General features: G+C 48.4%; 1 protein-coding gene across 1 annotated transcript in view; it reads right to left on the bottom strand.

Annotated features, from left to right (window-relative positions):
- LOC311199117 (olfactory receptor 14A16-like) overlaps positions 1-9,034 on the bottom strand; it is a gene marked incomplete at both ends in the record, with an annotated part of 52,054 nt that extends 43,020 nt beyond the window's left edge. Inside the window, one exon of the mRNA XM_084273160.1 lies at positions 8,887-9,034. Coding sequence (XP_084129286.1) covers positions 8,887-9,034 — 148 coding nt within the window. The remainder of the gene's footprint in view (positions 1-8,886) is intronic.
- Between the last annotated feature and the right edge of the window lie 10,341 nt (positions 9,035-19,375).

The raw sequence follows: 19,375 nt of genomic DNA, 5'->3' as shown, positions 1-19,375 counted from the left end.
GTAGCCCACTAGCAGCCCCAGTAACCATGGGGCACAGGGTTTTCATACACAATGCAATGGTATGAAATTTGCCTGATGTCTTTTTCCAGCTCTAACATCGTCAACCTTCAAAAACATTAAATGTCCAGCTATAACTCCCAAAGACAAAGTTTGAGGTGTGAAAGATGTTTCTGACCTTCAACCTGCCTAGGTATCCCACTAGAAACCCCAGTAACCTCAGGGCTCAAGGCTTTCCTTAGAAATGAAACTGTCTTAAAACTACCTGATGCCATTTTGGGGCTCAACCCACATACACCTTCAAACTGCTAAACGAACAGCAAGAGATCCCTAACAAAAGTGTGAGGGATGAAAGATTCTCCTGGCCTGAAACTTGCCTTGGTAGACCACTGGCAGCTCCAGTACCTTAGGGCTCAGAGCATTCAGAGACAAAAGAAGGTTCCTAATGTAATTTCTGGCCATACCACTGTCCACCTTTGAACCTGCTAAATGCACAGCAATACATCCCAAACTAAAGGTGTGAGTGATGAAAGATGTTCATGGCCTTACATATCCCCTGGTATCCCACTAGCAGCCCCAGGAACATGAGGTCAGGGCTTCTGTAGCCATGGGAGTGGTTGTAACTCTGCCCAATGTAATTTCCAGCTTCAACAGTGTCCACTTCTGAAACTGCTCAATGTCCAGCACCAGCTCCATGGCAAAAGGTGCGAGGGTGGAAAAAGGTTTCTGGCCTGAAACCTCCCCAGGTAGCCCACTAACAGCCCCAGCAACCTTGGGGCTCAGGGCATTCCAAGCCATAGGAAGAATCCAAACAATGTCATTTTCAGGCTATAACATCGTTCACTTTCAAACATGCTGAACAATCAGCAATAGAGTCCCAGGTTCCTTAACACTTATTGCTGTCATTTTGCTAAAAACACCGGAAGTTGGAGATCCATCAGCAAGCACATGTGAAAAATTAGTAAAATTGGGCTTCCCTTCAAATGGACCTTGATGAACAGGAACATCAGGAAGATTTCCAAGCAGAAGAGATCTTCTCCTCCTGCCCATATTTTCTCTGTGGCTGGAATTAATTCTCATGTTGGTGGCCCCCATAGTTCTGGTGTTTGGATTTGTAAGCCATAAAATCTAAATAAATATGTTTGTTCCTTGCTGAGCAGGGCTTGCTCATCATCAAGGCCTTTTTTCTAGTTCTGCTCCAGAAATGAGTCAACTGGGAGTGCACAAGTGCCTGGGAGGGGACAGAACAGGCCCAGCTGACCATAACTGACCAAGGGGATTATCCATACTGTCTGACTACAGGAGTAAGCCCACCACTGTGTTGCACTTGTTGTCTACAAAGGTGGGCTGGTTTCAGGAGGAATACAGTTGATTTTCTTTCTAGCAGCCCATGTGGTGCCACATTTGGCTGTTAGGATGAGAGCAGTGCTGATAACAGGGAGGCTTTAGTTGTGTCCAAGCAATCAGACTTTTCTGTTGTTCATTCTCTACTACTAATGGGAAGGTGGGGAGCACCCTGGGAGCTGGAAAGGGACACAGTCGAGACAGGTGACCCAAACTGCCCAAAAGGCCTATTTCATTCAGATCACACCATAAAAGGAGTGTGGTGGGGGCAGGAGAACTCAGCTCCAGGACACACGTGCTTTCAGGATGGCTGTGAGCTGTGCAGCCAGAGCTGTGGGGTTCAGTGAGAAAATGCACTGTGCATCACCTGTTGTGTGTATTTTGCTACAATGTCCTCTTGTTGTTGTTGTTTCTCTCTCTTCTGTCCCAGTAAACTGTCCTTATCCCAGCCCATGAGGTTTAGGGTTTCTTTGATTTCCTTTTCCCTTCCTTCCCCCACCCCCAATTCCCCCCCACACACACCCCCTCTTAGAGAGAGCGGCTGCGTGGTGCTCGGCTCTGGGCTGGGGTGAAACCATGAGAAAAGGTTCCAGCACAACACCCCCACATCAAGGCAGCTCAGACATGACGGGTGGAGAACTGGCCACAAGGAGAAGAATTTGGGCATTGCAGGGGCTGCCATAGCAGTCAGAGGTGCTGAACAGGAATCTGGCAATGAGCACATTGGGCTGCCCTGGGAGGAGTGTGGCTGCACAGACAAGGGCCCTTCTGGTCCATCTGGACTCAGCACTGGTGATGCCACCTCTGGAGCAGTCAGTCCCAGTGTGGGGCTTCCCAGTCTGGAGGAATGAGGAGGAACATGTATGTGGTCAGGGAAAGTCTACCAAGAGACCCGGGCTTCTTTAGCCTGGGGAAGGGGAGGCTGAGGGAAGCCATCTTTGTGCTAGAGAGAAAGAACATAAGAAAGGAAGGCCATGTGAACTGATGGCTCTGAAGGTCAGGGTGGGCATGAGGATAAAGAAATGTCATTCTGAAGGTCGTGCTGTGGTGCAAGCAGTCACTGGGAGGAAGTGTGGATGAGCTGGTGGCTTTGTGCTTGTGGGAACAGCTGGCGTGGATGGAGAGACAGCAGTACAGGCAGGGACATTGTTAGGTGACAATGAGGTTGGAAAGCGTGTTGCATCCCTGCAGCCTACAAAGAACCAGGTACAGGGGTGAGGCCGTGTGGGATGGGCTGTGGTGCAGATGGCCAAGGGTGCCATTCAGGCTACAAGTGCCTGATAGGTCTTTGCCCTCTTGGCTCTGGCTGATGTCCCTGCCACAGAGGCCGCAGAGGAGACACATTGTCCTCATGGCCATGGAGCATGGCTGACTCCTTGCACCCACCCCAGGGGAGGCCACCATGTGTCATACCCCTTTCCTTCCCTTGGTGTCACACTCCCCACATCCCAAGGAAGAGCCCTGAGACACAGGTGAGGGTCAGGATCTCCCTGCCCAGGGGCTGGGGGTCAGCGCTTGGCATTTCTGCTTCATCAGACCAAGCCAGGGTGTCCTCAGCATCAGAGTTGCCTGTGCTTTGCCTGGGTTTGTCCTCATGGCCTCCAGTTGTCTGCTCTAAGGAGCCCCTGGGGAGGCTTTGTCAGGAATAGCTCCTATTGGGACCTGTTAATGCTTCAAGGTACTTCGGGCATTACTCCTGACTTGGAACTTCTTGAGAAGTTTCTTCACTCTCCTCTTTGTAGCTTGTCATGGTTTCACCCCGGCTGAGGGCCAAGATCCACGCAGCTGCCTGCTCCTTAAAGGAAAAGAGCAGGTTAAAGGGAAGGGGAGGTGGAATGAGAAGTGAGGGAAGGGAGAAGGAAGAGGAAGGGGCAAATAACCCCAAGATCAAGAAATTAAGAGGCCCGTGGGTTGGGATAAGGATAGTTTACTAAGATAACAGAAAGATACAATGTAACAATGCTAACAGGACTTCAAAGCAAAAATATATGAAGCTGTTGATACACAATGCAGTTTCTCACCAAACCACACAACTCAGGCCGTGCCACCCAGAGCCGTCCCGGAACCCGACCGTCCCCCAAGCACAGCGCGTCCCGGAGCCGCCCTCGGCCTTCCTCCCACCAGCCCCCGATATCCTGGGCAGGATGTAATTGGCGTGGAATACTCTCTTTGGTCAGTTGGGTCACCTGTCCTGGCTTCGCCCCTCCTTTCTCATGAAGAGCTGAGAAAGTCCTTGACTGTCTGACAGCAACTAGAAACATCAGGGTGTTATCAGCACTACTCCCATTTTACTCTCAAACACAGTATTCACCTGCTGTTACAAATGAAATTAACTCCATCCTGACCAAAACCAGGACATAGCTGAAGTCTCTGGTCTCATCAGAGACACCATGAGGCTCATTAACATCCAGAAAGCCCTTACAAGCATATCTCCTCAGGTAATTTCCTCTAAAAAATTAAGACTTGTATAAGTAATTGGAGAGGTTTTAATTGGGTGATGAAACTTTTGAAGGAATTTCACAATGGAGGATTTTTTCATACAGAAAAAAAATGTTTCTGTCATTTTTCAGTTCATGGAAGAGGTTTTAGCAGCATTCTACAGTGGATGTTTTTACAGAGGTCTCCTAAATAGTTCTGGAGAGGCAGGAAAAGCACTCTCTCCTGCATGGAGAACCTTGCTCTTCCCCAAGCCCCGCAGTTCCCTCACTGGCCTCCTGGGACTCCCAACACTTTTCCTCACATCAGCTGTGCTCACAGGCACAGACAGATTTCTCTGACAACAAACAGCAGTTCAACATGACCCAGTTTAATAACCATGAAATCTCCCTGCTCAGCTGCCTGCTATGGCCAAGCAGTGTATGAAGGGGGTCAGCTTTACTGGTGCTCCCAGTGCACAACCTGGGGAGGTTTCAGACCAGGGAGATCCTTCATCTCTTGCAACTTGTGCTTGGCTGCCCTTGCTGGATATTTAGCATTTTTGAAACATTTTCTGGTAGAGCTGGAAAACTACAGCACAGTTAGTGGGATAGCTGGGGATGTTTCAAGCCAGGAATATCTTCAAGCCCTCACTCCTTTTCTTTGGCACCTGTTGCTGGAGGTTTAGCAGTTTCCAAGGTGGTTGCTGGTAGATTGAAAAATGACGTCAGGCACTCTTAGGACCGTTGCCTTGGCCAGGAATGCCCTGAGCCTCAAGGTTTCTTGTACTGCTACTCTACTACCTGGGGAGCTTCAGGCCACAAAACCTTTTCCAGACCTCACATCAGTTTGTTTGGAAGCTGTTACTGGACATTTATCAGTTTCACAGGTGGATGCTTGTAGAGCCTGACAATGAAGTCAGGCAATCTTAGGACTGTTCTTTCACCTATGAAGGGGGGCCTGAGCCCCAAGGTTACTGGTGCTGCCTGCAGGCTCCCTGGGGAGATTTCCTGCCAGAAAATTCTTTCCTCCCTCACACCTTTTGTTTGGGGCTCTTACTGGACATTTGGCATTTTTGAAGTTGGACGCTGGCAGAGCCCGGAAATGACATCAGACACTCTTAGGACAGTTACCTCAGCTACGAAAGCTCCGAGTCCCAAATTTACTTGGGCTGCTTTTGCTCTACCTAGCAGGGAAAGTTTTCAGGCTCACAAGATACTGTAGCTCTCAAACCTTTTGTTTGGAAGTTATTGCTGGACATTTAGCACTTCTTGTGGACACTGGTAGAGCCAGAACATGATGTCTGGTGTTATAGGACCATTCCCTTGGCTAGGAATGCCTTTCCCCCCAAGGTTCCCGGGGCTGATTGTGGCTACCTGGGGAGGTTTCAGCATAGGAACATTGTTCAGCCTTCACAGATTTACTTGGGAGCTATTGCTGTATATTTAGAAATATCTAAGGGGGAACCTAGTAGAACCCAAAAATGATGTGAGCCATTCTTAGGACCATTCTCTTGACTAGGAAAGCCCTGACTCCCAAGGTTACTGGGCTGCTAGTGGGCTACCTGGGGGGATATCAGTTAAGGATGCTTTTACAGCCCTTGTAACTTCTGTTTGTTACCTACAGTAAAGGTGGGAGATTCTCTCTGTCCCTCTTTTTGTTATTGTACTTAAAGAATTAAAAAAATAGAATCTATTAAACCTATAAAGTATTAAAAATAGAATCTCCCACACCTATTGGATCTCAGGGGAACCACTGTGATGGAGGATAAAGAAAGAGCTGATGCCTTTTTTGCCTCACTCCTTAGCAGCATGGTCACTTGTCTCCTGATACCCAGACCCCTGAGTGGAAAGATGGGGATGGGAGGTAGATGGAAACCCCCATAATCCTAGGAGAATTGGTTCCTGACCTGCTCAGCTGCTTAGATGTGCAGAAGTTGATGGGCTTGGATGGGATACACCCAAAGGCACTGAGGGCGATGGTGGATTTGCTCACCAAGCTACTTTCCCTTATTTACCAGCAGTCTTGGCTGACCAGGGTGGTTCTGCCTGGCTGGAAACTGGCACAAGAAGGGACAGAAGGAGGACCCAGGGAACTACAGGCCTGTCAGCCTGACCTCAGTGCTGGGAAGGGGATGGAACTAATCATCTTGATTACCATCATGCAGCACATGCAGGACACTCTGGCCATCAGGGCCTGTCAGCATGGGTTTAGGAAAGTCAGACTGTGCTTGACCAAACTTATCTTCTTCTATGACCAGGTGACCTGCTGTATATTGGATGAGGGGAAAGCTCTGAATGTGATCTACCTGGACTTCAGTGAAGCCTTCAACACTGTCTCCCACAGCGTCCTGCTGGAGAAACTCACTGCTTATGGGTTAGATGGGTACACTCTGTGCTGGGTTAGAAACTGGCTGGACACATGGGCCCAAACAGTTGTGGTTAAATCCAGCTCATGGCAGGTCACAAGTGCTGCTTCCCATGGCTCTGTGCTGGGTCCCATCCTCTTTAACATCTTTATTAATGATCTGGATGAGGGGATCGAGTGCACTCTCAGTAAATTTGCATGAGACACCAAATTGTGTGGGAGTGTTGATCTGCTGGAAGACAGGAAAGCTCTTCAGAATGACGTGGACCGGCTGGATTGATGGGCAGAAGCCAAGTCTACGGGGTTCAACAAGGCCAAGAGCCAGGTCTTACACGTTGGTCACAATAACCCCAGGCAAAGCTACAGGCCTGGGGCAGAGTGGCCGGAGAGCTTCCTGGAAGAAAAGGATCTGGGTGTGTTAGTCGTCAGCCAGCTGAACAGGAGCCAGCATTGTTCCCAGGTGGACAAGAAGGCCAATGGCATCCTGGTCTGGGTCAGGAATAGAGTGTCTGGCAGGAGTTAGGGAAGTGATAGTTCTGTTGTACTCAGCTCTGGTGAAGCCCACCTTGAGTACCATGTCCAGTTATGTGCCCCTCACTACAAGAAGGATGTCGAGATGCTGGAGCGAGTCCAGAGAAGAACAACAAACCTGGAGTAGTGTCAGGGAAGACAGCAGGCCTGCTAGCGGCCTAGAGTTCTTCTCCCAAGACAGCAGGCCTGCTAGCGTTCTTCTCCCAAGACCTAGGTTCTGATAATATCCTCCTGTTCCTATGAGACAGGAAAAGTTGCTCATGCTGAGAGGAACTTAATAATCACAGTCTCAACACACAGCGGCCTTGATGACAGGGGTACAGGGTGCCCTAAACCAAGAGGTTGTTATGGGAAGAACTTGGGAGTAGCAGAACATGTTCAGAACCAGCCATAATAAGATGGTCAAAACAGCCGGTGTGCGGATGTTTTTAGGCACCAAAGGTAAACTAATGATATTCAGCTATAAGATATGTTTATCAGAACTCATTATAATCACTAACAAATCAGTGGCATGTAAACAGGGTATGTAACCAATCAGCAGTTTTTTAGGTTGCCACGTTTGCAGCAACAAAAGTCTCCTATCTGTGTGATTTCAACCAATAAACGGCTTCACCTAAAATTCATATCTAATTGTGTGTTGCTCAGTGCCGGACTCCACAGAGAAGAGTTTGGAGCACAAGTCCTTTGAGGATCAGCTGATGGAACTGGGGCTTTTTAGTCTTAAGAAAGGGAGGTTGAGTGGAGACCTTACTGCTCTCTACAACTTCCTACAAGGAGGGTGTATGTTGGTGGGGGTTGGTGTTTTCACTCAGGTATCAAGTGATGAGAGGAAATCTTTCCAAACTGAACCAGGGGAAATTTATTTTTGATATCAGGAAGAACTTCTTTACTGAAATGGTAGTGAAGCGTTGGAACAGGGTGCCCAGGGAAGTGGTGGACTCACCATCCCTGGAGGTATTGAAATGTGTGTAGATGTTGTGCTTGAGGACATGGTCTAGAAGTGGACTAGGCAGGGTTAGGCTGTGGTTGGACTTGATGACCCTAAAGGTCTTTTCCAACCCAAGTGATTGGATGATTCGATGGTACAGAGGGCACAGGAAATTCCTGTTCTGTCATGGTGGGAAAGCATTGCCATTTCAGACAATTAGTGGAGTGACTCAGCTGATGACAATGTGCTTGTAAACATTTTATAAATGCCAGGAGAAACATAAATAAAGAAAAAAATGTGCACCTTTCAAGATAAACATGATGCAAAGGAAGCACAGCTTGTCATTACACAGTGTCTGGGTCACAAGAGACACCTAGATAATGGATTAGGAATGGGATGAATGTGCACCATGTTATTACAGTTTAAACACCATAGAAGGAAAAAACCCCTACTAAATAGAGACTGATCCTAACGTCAGTTACATGGCCAGAGATATTCATAACAAAATGAGCAGTTCTTTGTGGCTTAGATACATCCAGTGCTCAGTTTCCACATGGCATCCTTGAGCTCCTGGTTCCTCATACTGTAGATGAGGGGGTTCATTGCTGGTGGAAACACAGAGTAAAGAAATGACACTACAAGGTCCAGAAATAGGGAGGAGATGGAGGGGGGCTTCAGGTAGGCAAACACAGCAGTGCTGAGAAACAGGGAGATCACGGCCAGGTGAGGGAGGCAGGTGGAAAAGGCTTTGTGCCGTCCCTGCTGCGAGGGGATCCTCAGCACAGCCCTGAAGATCTGCACATAGGACACCACAATGAACACAAAACACCCGAAAGCTAAACAGGCACTGACCACAGTGACTGCAATCTCCCTGAGGTAGGCATCTGAGCAGGAGAGCTTGAGGATCTGGGGGATTTCACAGAAGAACTGCTCAACAGCATTGCCATAGCAGAGGGGCAGTGAAAATGTATTAGCTGTGTGCAGCACAGCATTGAGAAACCCAGTGCCCCAGGCAGCTGCTGCCATATGAACACAAGCTCTGCTGCCCAGGAGGGTCCTGTAGTGCAGGGGGTGGCAGATGGCAACGTAGCGGTCATAGGCCATGACAGTGAGCAGACAGTACTCTGTTGAGAGCAAAAATAAAAAGAAAAAGATTTGAGCCACACATCCTGTGTAGGAAATGGCCCTGGTGTCCCACAGGGAATTGGCCATGGATTTGGGAACAGTGGTGGAGATGCAGCCAAAGTCAAGAACAGAGAGATTGAGGAGGAAGAAGTACATGGGGGTGTGGAGGTGGTGGTCACAGGCTATGGTGATGATGATGAGGCCATTGCCCAGGAGAGCAGCCAGGTAGATGCCCAGGAAGAGGCAGAAGTGCAGGAGCTGCAGCTCCCGTGTGTCTGCAAAGGGCAGGAGGAGGAACTGGCTGATGGAGCTGCTGCTGTTGAACATCTGCTGCTGTCAAGTGTGGAGACCTGTCAAAGGATAAAAAGGTAGGGAGAAGTTAGGGAACTCTTCTTTGAGGGTAACAGTTTCCAATTCACATTAACTCCCTGTATTCAGGAGGACTTTTGTCAGGTCCCTTTTGGGAGGTCTGCTTTGTGCTGGCTTGAGTGTGCCACTGCTGGGAGGAGGGTTGGCTGTGGGCTCTTGAGAACTCAGTCCTGCCTGGCAGCAGTAAGGAAATAGAAGGATGGCCTGTTCTCAGACTAAATGCCCTGTGGATAGGAATGAGCTTTTCAGCACAGTCTCTCCAATTTCACCCAAGGGCAGAGCAGAGCTTTGGAGCTTTGGTTTTCTCCTGACTGAGAGCTGAGGAATCCAGTCTCACAGGGCAGAGCTCCAAAGCCCTCCTGCAGTCTCATCCTACCCAAGGAGGATCTCAGCTCCCCGCTCCCAGCCAGGGACACACAGGGCTCATTGCAGCTGCCCACACACAGGTGATGAGTGGCATTGCCACAGCCTCTGTGCCGAGATGTCTCCTGCATGGGGCTCCTCTCTGGGGCACAAGAGTCCCTGTGAGAGTGGTGCCATTGTGGGAGGCAGCTGCAGCCCAGCAGGACGTGCCTGGAAACCTCAGTCCTACAGATGGGATTCTGAAGTCTGGGTCAATCAGTGCCAGCCCTACCACTGGATTTGCCCAGAGCCCCAAGAAACGGTGGGAGAAAGGCAACAAAAACAGGAGGAGAAACGGCGAGAAACATTCCCCATGCGGCTAGAAGGACAGGCACTCGAAGGTTATTTCTCTCTGGGACAAGGACCCTGCACCATGTCCCTCTGATGGGGCAGAAGGGCATCCCTTCCAGGCAGCACTTGCTGGTCCTATAGAGAACCTGTCCTCCTGACACACCCCTCAAACTGCCTCATGTCCCAGCTTTAGGAGATCCCTCCAGGAACAGACCCTGCATTGCTCTGCACCCACAGACATACCAGGCAGAGTGCTGTGGAGATTTCTCCTCCAGTGAGCTCTCAGCATCCGTCAGCTCTCTCAGCCTCACACGTCTCCCCTTGGTGCCTACAGGCAGTGTCCCCAGCCCTGTGTGCTTGGCAGAGGAGCTGCTCCTGGGCAGAGCTGTCTCTCTGCAGCGCTGCTGGGTTGCCATGAGCTCCCCCCATCCCAGGAGCCTGACCAAGCTCAGCAGGAGAAGACCAGTTCTTGTAGGATCCCTCCTGGTGTCTCAGGCCTCATGGGGATCATTCTATGATCTCATCTCTGACATTCTCAGGATGTTCATGCCCAGGGGCTGGGGGTCAGCACTTGGCATTTCTGCTTCATCAGACCAAGCCAGGGTGTCCTCAGCATCAGAGCTGCCTGTGCTTTGCCTGGGTTTGTCCTCATGGCCTCCAGCTCTCTGCTCTAACGAGCCCCTGGGGAGGCTTTGTCAGTAACGGCTCCCAGTGGGGCCTGTTAGTGCTTCAAGTTACTTTGGGCATTCCTCCTGACTTGGACTTCTTGAGAGTTTTCTTCACTGTCCTCTTGGTATCTGAGGTCTCTGGACTCACCAGAGACATAATGGGGCTCATTAACATCCAGAAAGCCCTTACAAGCATGTCTCTTCATGTAATTTTCTTTCAAAAATTAAGACTTGTATAAGTAATTGGAGAGGTTTTAATTGGGTGATGAAACAATCACAGTAATTTCACAATGGAGGATTTTTTCATAGAAAAAAAAAAGTGTCTGTCATTTTTTAGTCCATGGAAGATGTCTTAACAGCATTCTACAAGGGATGTTTGTCCAGAGATCTCGTAGAGGGTTCTGGACAGGATGGGAAAGCAGTCCCTTGAGATCCAACCCTGTCTGGAGAACCTTGCTCATCCCAGACCAGCAGTTCCCTCACTGGCATCCTGGGACTCCCAACACTTTTCCTGGCATCATCTATGTTCACAGACACAGGCAGATTTCTCTGACAACAAACAGCAGTTCAACAGGACACAGTTCAATAACCATGAAATCTCTCTCAGCTGCTGCTACGGCCAAGCAGCGTGTGAAGGGGGTCAGCTTTCAGGGGAGATTCTCTCCCAGAACAGTTTAATCAGATACATAGAAAGGTCACTTATCAACACACTGAACCTCTAACAGAACAGTTCATTAGACTTCTGGAAGATGAGATGTTTTCCAACTCTCTGAAGCTCAATGTTTATCAGCATCTGAATGACCAAAGAGCGAGTTGAGGTGGAAACCTTTGAGCAAAGTGAAGTGCACACATCAGGGTAGTCTGGAGAAGGTGTCCTTAGGCATGGCCGTATCACCAGGAGAGGTGGAAACACCTCAATGATGATGGAGATGAAGAGACAGACTGGGGGTAATGCAGGTTCAGGGGGAAGGTGAGTATGACACTTCCTGGAAATTCCCAAGTTGTGAAGTGATTCAAGGAGTCAAGTGATTCAGCTGATGAAGATGCTTGTAAAGTATTTATAAAAATTAAAAAAAAAAAGGAAAACTTTTGGCTGTTTGCAGACAGACAGGATACAAAGAGAGCACAGCTCGTCATTCCGTAGTGTCAGGGTCACACAAGGCCTGGAGATACTGCATGAGGAATGGGATGACTGTGGCCCTAAACTTCCTCTGGCAGTGGGATCAACCCCAGTAACTTTGGGGCTCAGAGCTTCTGTAGCTGAGGGAATGGTCTGCAGAGTGCCTGGTGTCATTTTTGGTCTCTACCCGCGTCCAACTTCAAAAATGCCAAACGTCAAGTTCGAGCCCCCAAACAACAGGTGTGAGGGCTGAAAGATGCTACTGGCATGAAACTTCCCCAGGTAGTAGAGTAGCAGTACAAGAAACCTTGAGTCTCAGGGCATTCCCAGCCAAGGCAACGGTCCTAAGAGTGCCTAACCTCATTTTTCGATCTTTCAGTCACCACGTTTGAAACTGCTAAACCTCCAGCAACAGGTCTCAAACAAAAGAAGTGAGGGCTTGAAGATATTCCTGGCTTGAAACCTCCACTGGTATCCCACTAGCAGCCCCTATATACGGTTGGGCTCAGGGCATTTCTTCCAAGGAACTGGTCCAAACTCTATCAGAGATAATATTCCTGATCTAAAAGCATCCAAATTTGAAACTGGTAAATGTCCAGTAATAACTCTAAACGAGTGCTGAAAACATGCCTGGCTTGAAACCTACCCAGATGGGACACTAGCAGCCCTGTTAACATTTCAGCTCAGGGCTTTCATGCTCAAGGGTATCATCCTAACAGTGCCTGCAGTCATTTTCAGGCTCTACCAGTGTAAGGCTGAGCTACACACACAGGTTTCAATAGGGCCCAGGAAGAGCAGGCGGCCTACGGGGAGTTGTAATACACACACATCAGCAAAATGAACCAAATAAAAGCCCTGGCATTCGAGCTCATATGGGGAGCCCTTCCTCCAACCTTAGGAGGAGACCCTTCCCCCTTAGCCGGGTGGCTGGCTGAGGTAACGTATTGAGAACCCTTACCTGAGAGACGTGGTAAGTGACTATTTGATATGTTTTAAGTGTGTCGTTCTGAGTGACTAACGTATGGGTAATATTTTGTGTGCTTGTGAGCTGTGATCCTATTTGTTAGGGAAGCCACAGTGGTTGTAATAAGAGTATTTTGTAGATCTTTGTGATCGTAGGGAAGCTAATTGCCTACGGCGAGTGTAACCGTGGGGTTTGTGACTCTGTTGTAGATCATTTTATTGTGCGTTGTGTTGGCAGCAGAGTATTTTGAGGATCTTTGTGATTGTAATATTTTGTGCGCTTGTGAGCTGTGATCCTGTGTTTTAGGGAAGCCACAGTGGTTGTGGTAAGAGTATTTTGTGGATCTTTGTGATTGTAATTGGTGTGGTCATACTTCCAAACTGCAATAGTGAATTCCCCATTGTATCCAACAATAACCTGCAAGTGACGTACTGAATCTGCATTCTGATTTTTTTTAAAATAAATTACTATTAATTCTATTTTAAAAACCTGTGGTCCAGTGTCTTTCAGTCACAACCAGCATCCATCTTCGAGACTTCTAATCATCCAGCAACAGCTCCCAAACAACAGTGCGAGAGCTTAAAGATGTTACTGCCCTGAAACCCACTCCAGGTGTCGACCAGCAGCCCCAGCAACCATTAGGATCAGGGCATTCCTAGTGGGGGGAATGGTCCTAACAGTGCCTGGTGGTGTTTTCAGGCTCCACCAGCATCCAGATTTGAAACTTTCAAATGTCCAGCAATAGTTCCTAAAAAAGGATTGAGGGCTGAAAGAGGTTCCTGGCTTGAAATCTCCCTTGCTAGCACTCTAGCAGCCCCAGTAATCTTGGGGCTCAGCTTTCTCCTTACCAAGGTAATGTCCTAACAGTGCCTGACATCATTTTCAGGCTCTCCCAGCGTCCAACCTTGAAACTTCTCAAAGTCCAGCAATAGCTGCCAAACAAAAAGGGTTGATGGCCTAAGATGATACTGACCTGAAATCTCCCTAGATAACCCACTGGCAGCATGAGTAGCTTCTAATCATCTCATCCCATTCCTAGCCAATGGAACAACCCTAATAGTGCCTGACGTCATTGCATGGCTCTGCAGTCCTCCACCTTTGAAGCTGCTGAACTGTATGAATAGTTCCAAAACAAGAGGTGCAGGGGTTGAAAGAAACTCCTGGCCTGAAACCTCCCCATGCAGAATACAAACAGGACCACTGACCTTGGCGCTCAGGGCTTTCATAGCCAAGGAAAGAGTCCTTAAACGTGCCTGAAGTAATTTTCAGGCTCTACCAGCTTCCACATTCAAAACTGTTAAATGTAGTACAATAGGTCCCACGCAAAAGCCGTGTGGGCTGAAAAAGGTTTATGGCATTAAACCTCCCCAGGATGCGCACTAGAAGAACCAGTAACCTTGGGGTTCAAGGCTTTCCTATACAATGGGATTGTCCTAACACTGCCTGACATCATTTTCTGTCTCTATTAGCATCAAGTTTCAAAATACTAAATACCCAGCAACAGCACCCAAACAAAAGTTGGAGGGATGAAGGATCCTACTGGCCTGAACCCTCCCCAGGCTGCACACTCTGAGAACCAGTAACCTTGGGGCTCAGGGCTTTCCTAGCCAAGGGAACAGTTGTAACAGTGCCTGATGTCGTTTTCCAGCTCTACCAGCACCCACTGTCAAAAGTGCTAAACACCCAGCAACAGCTCCCAAGCTAAAGGTGTGAAGGCTGAAAAGCATTCCTGACTTCATACCTCCCAAAGTAACACACTTCCAGGCCCCTTCCTTTTAAGGGAAAAGTCTTTACAGTGCCTGACATCACTTTCTGACTCTACCTGCATTCTACTTCAACTCTGCTAAACATACAGCAATAGCTCCCAAGAAAAAGGTATGATATCTGAAAGATGTTCCTGGCCTGAAACCTCCTCAGGTAGTGCAGTAGCAGCACCAGTAACCTTGAAGTTCAGGTTTTTCCTGATGTCACTTTCAGGTTATATCAGCATCCAGCTTCAAAAATGATAAACCTCCCACAAGAGTTCCAAACAAACTGTGTAAGGGCTGCAAGATGTTACTGGCCTGAAACCTCCAAGGGTATCCCACCAGCAGAGCAGGTTACCCTCAGGATCAGGGTATTCCTAGCCACAGGAATGGTCCTAAATTTGACTGACATCTAATTCTGACTCTACCAGGGTCAAACTTCGAAACTGCTAAATGTCCAGCAATAGCTCCCAAACAAAAAGAGAAATGGTCTAAAGATGTTCCTGGCCTGAAACCTCCCAGATTATTCCATAAAATATCACAAATTTAAACAAGTACTAAACAAATACCAAAAAGACCAATCTCCCTGGGATAGGCATCTGAGCATGCAAGCCTGAGGATCTAGAGGATTTCACAGAAGAACTGGTCAACAGCATTGCCCTTGCAGAGGGGGAGGGAAAATGTATTGGTTGTGAGCAGCACAGCATGGAGAAACCCGCTGCAGCTCCCCTGTGTCTGCCAAGGGCAGGAGGAGGTAATGGGGAATGAAGCTGTCATGGGACATTCTCTGCCTCTTTGCGGGAAGCCCTGTGGAAGGAGAACAAGGCAGTGAAACCTTGGGACACTGATCACTGTCAGCATGGGGCTCTGATGTGAGCTCTCCAGATGTCAGTTTGTCCTTGCAGCAGGAGGTCTATCTTTTTTATATCTAGGATAATTTCTGGATTGTGGTTTCCACTTCCCCCAACTGCAGAGCAGAGCTTTGTGGATTTCTTTCCCCTGATTTTGTTCTCTGGAAACCCTGAGAAATGCCCAAATGCTCACTGTCGTGGTTTTACCCCACCTGAGAGCTGAGATCCATGCAGCTGCCTGCTCCTTAAAGGAAAAGAGCACAGGAAGAGGGAAGCGGGGGGTGAGAGGCAAGGGAAGGGAAAAGAAAGGGGCAAATAACCCCAAAACCAAGAAACTAAGAGGCCCGTGGGTTGGGATAAGGATAGTTTACTAAGATAACAGAAAGATAAAGTATAACAATGCTAACAAGACTTTAGAGCAAAAATATATGAAGCTGTTGATACGCAATGGAGTTTCTCACCAAATCACACAACTCAGGCCGTGCCACCCAGAGCCGTCCCGGAACACGACCGTCCCCCAAGAACCACGCGTCCCGGAGCCGCCCCCGGCCTTCCTCCCATCAGCCCCCGATATCCTGGGCAGGACGTAATTGGCGTGGAATACTCTCTTTGGTCAGTTGGGTCACCTGTCCTGGCTTCGCCCCTCCTTTCTCATGAAGAGCTGAGAAAGTCCTTGACTGTCTGACAGCAACTAGAAACATCAGGCTGTTATCAGCACTACTCCCATCTTAACTATCAAACACAGCATTCCATCCACTGCTACAAATGAAATTAACTCTATCCTGACCAAAACCAGGACACATGCCTAGGGACATCTTTTCAGCAGACTGGTGAGACGTCTGAACTTCACTTTGATCACAGGATTCCACCTCCGCTTGCTCTTTGGACATTGAGATGCCGCTCAGCTCTCTGGTTCTTTGAGTTTCAGAGAGTGGAAAACATCCCATCTCTCAGAAGTCAAATGAACTGTTCTGTCAGAAGGTCAGTGTGTTGATAAGTGACCTATCTATGTATCTGATTAAATCTGTTCTGGGAGAGAATCTCCTCTGAAAGCTGACCCCCTTCACATGCTGCTTGGCCGTAGCAGCAGCTGAGGAGAGAGATTTCATGGTTATTAAACTGTGTCATGTTTAACTGCTGTTTGTTGTCAGAGAAATCTGTCTGTGCCTGTGAGCACAGATGATGCCAGGAAAAGTGTTGGGAGTCCCAGGAGGCCAGGGAGGGAACTGCTGGGCTTGGGGAAGAGCAAAGTTCTCCATGCAGGGTTGGATCTCAAGAGGCTGCTTTTCCTGCCTGTCCAGATCTCCTTAGGAGACCTCTGGACCAGCCCCCATTGCAGCATGCTGCTGAACTTTCTTCCATGGTCTGAGTTATGACAGAAACATTTTTTCCTATGAAAAAATCCTGCATTGTGAAACTCCTTTGAAATTTTCATCACTCAAATAAAACCTCTCCAATTAGTTATACAGTTCTTATTTATTTTAAAAACAATTATGGGGAGAGCCATGCTTGTAAGGGCTTTCAGTATGATTACTGAGCCCCATGGTGTCTTTTCTTCTGAGTCCACAGAACTCAAGAGACCAAGACGAGAGTGAAGAAACCTCTCAAGAAGTACAAGTCAGGAGTAATGCCCAAAGCACCTTGAAGCACTGACAGGCCACACTGGGAGCCATTACTGATAAAGCCTCCCCATGGGCTTGTTAGAGCATACAACTGGAGGCCATGAGGACAAACCCAGGCAAAGCACAGGCAGCTCTGATGCTGAGGACACCCTGGCTTGGTCTGATGAAGCAGAAATGCCAGTGCTGACCCCCACTCCTGGGCAGGGAGATCCTGACCCCCACCTGTGTCTCAGAACTCTTCCTTGGGATGTGGGCTGTGACACCAAGGGTAGGACAGGGGTATGACACATGATGTTCTCCCCTGGCATGGGTTTAAGGAGGCAATGATACTCTATGACTGTGAGGACAATGTGGTGTCTCTGAGGCCTCTGTGGCAGGGATATCAGCTCTAGTCAAGGAGACAAAGACCTGGCTGCCACCCTTGTCCATCTGCACCACAGCCCATGCCACACTGCTCCACGCCTGTGCTGTTTTCCTGCAGGCTTCAGGCACCCAACCCCCTTCCCCAACTTGATCTCACTCCATGATGTCCCTGCCTGTTCTGCTGTCTCTTCCTCCTCACCAGCTGTTCCCACAAACACAAAGCCAACAGCTCATCCACATTTCCTCCAAGTGACTTTAAGCACCACAGCACTGTCCTCAGTGTGATGTTTCTTTATCCTCATGGCAACTCTGACCTTCAAAGCTGCAGTTTCACGTGGACTTCCTTTCTTATGTTCTTTCCCTGTAGCACAAAGAGGGCTTCCCTCAGCCTCCCCTTCCCCAGGCTAAAGAAGCCCAGGTCTCTCAGCCTCTCCACACAAGACCCCTAACTGTATCTTGGCAGAATTTCTGCCCACATTACAGTTCCTCCCATTCCTCCAGACTGGAGAGCCCGCACTGAGACTGACTGCTCCAGAGGTGGCCTCACCTGTGCTGAGTCCACATAGACAAGAAGGGCCCTTGTCTGCGTGGTCACGGTCCTCCCAGTGCAGCCCAATGTGCTCATGGCCAGATTCCAGTTCAGCACCTCTGACTGCTATGGCATCCCCTGGAATGACCAAATTCTTCTCCTTGTGACCGCTTCCCCATCTAGTCATGTCTGAGCTGCCTTGATGTGCGGGTGTTGTGGTGGAAACTTTTGTCATGGTATCTTCCTTGAAGTTTTAAGAGAAGGTTTAAGAAGATTTGAGAGAGAGAGAGAGAGAGAGTGCATCAGGGGAAGGGGGTGTGGGTTTACACACACCCCACCACCCCCCCCCCCCCAGCTAAGAAGGAAAACATTTCAGAGGAACTGACTGAAACCCCATTTCTCCAGTCCCTGCCCCTCCCTGTGCCACTGTGGGGGGGATGATGGGAGAAAAATCATGACTAAAGTGAAGTCTGCTAAGAAGGGAGGGATGGGGGAAGGTGCTTTAAGACCTGGTCACTCTTCTCACTACCTGACTCTGGCGTCACTGGGTGTGTAGCTGTAGTGTCATAAATTAGTTTTCTTTCCTTTATTTTGTGTTGAGTCTGTTTTTCTCGTGACACTAATTACAGGGTGATACCTCTCTGTCCTTATCTCAAATCCTAAGCCTCCCAATATCTATGTTCTCCCCTTTCTGGAAGAAAAGGGGAGTGATAGGGGGATTTTGATGGGCATTTGGCCTCTAGCAAGGCAAAACCACCGCAGACTTGAACAGACCGTGGAGGGGCATAAAGTCCCTGTATTACACATGAAAAACCTGTTGGGGAAGACACTCAGGGATGTTCCTTCTTCAGACAAAGGCAAACCCATTGATGGGGTTGCTTTTGCGCAGGGACCTGGGTGCGCTTGGTGGGGGATGTGAAAGGATGGGGAAGTCCGGTGTGTACCCCAAGGGGGTTTAGTTCTAGGAAAGGATAGACAGTAAATTTTTGGTGTATAACTAAATCTGTCCATGGCAGATGTTCTACATAATAGATCAATGATGTTATGAATGTCCCCAATACTCTGAACATGTAAGATCCGCCCATGATGCAGATAATGTGGAAACAGGGGTGAATAATGTCCTGGTACTGGCCAGGTAAGAGTTAACCTCCCCAAGCAGCCAGCACAGGTGATCTGAGTTCACCTGGGCTGTTTTCCATACCACCTGACACCACTTCCGCCTAAAAGAAGCTGGTTTGGGAAGGGTGTGGGCTTGGTGCCTCCAGAAGAGTCAGTCAGTCTGTCTGTCAGTCAGTCAGTCAGTCTTTCTTTCCTTTCAGGCAGTACTCTATAATTGTCAGGTAAACGAGGTACCCTGTGTTAGCACTGGGTGTGGGTGTAATTGGCCATTATTGTTCTACATTCATGGTGAATTTTGTCAGTAAACAGTCCTTATCCCGTCCTGTCATGGTGGGAAAGCATTGCCATTACAGACAAGTACTCGAGCTGTTCAGCTGATGAAAATGTCCTTGTAAAATTTTATTAATAAAAGGGTGAAAAAAAGAGGAAAATTATGGCTCTGTGGAAGCAGATGTGAGGCAAAGAGAGCACAGCTCATCCTTACACGGAAGAACAGGTGATACTGCATTAGGAATGGGATGAACGTTGACCATGTTAGTATAGCTTAGACAAACTAGAGAGGAACCAAAACCCAACAACTAAAACCCCTATTAAATATGAACTGATCATAACAGGAGTTAAATTG

This window comes from Gallinula chloropus, assembly GCF_964237585.1.
Source record: "Gallinula chloropus genome assembly, chromosome: 19".
Taxonomy (NCBI): Eukaryota; Metazoa; Chordata; class Aves; order Gruiformes; family Rallidae; genus Gallinula; species Gallinula chloropus.
This window is presented reverse-complemented; position numbering and strand designations above follow the sequence as displayed.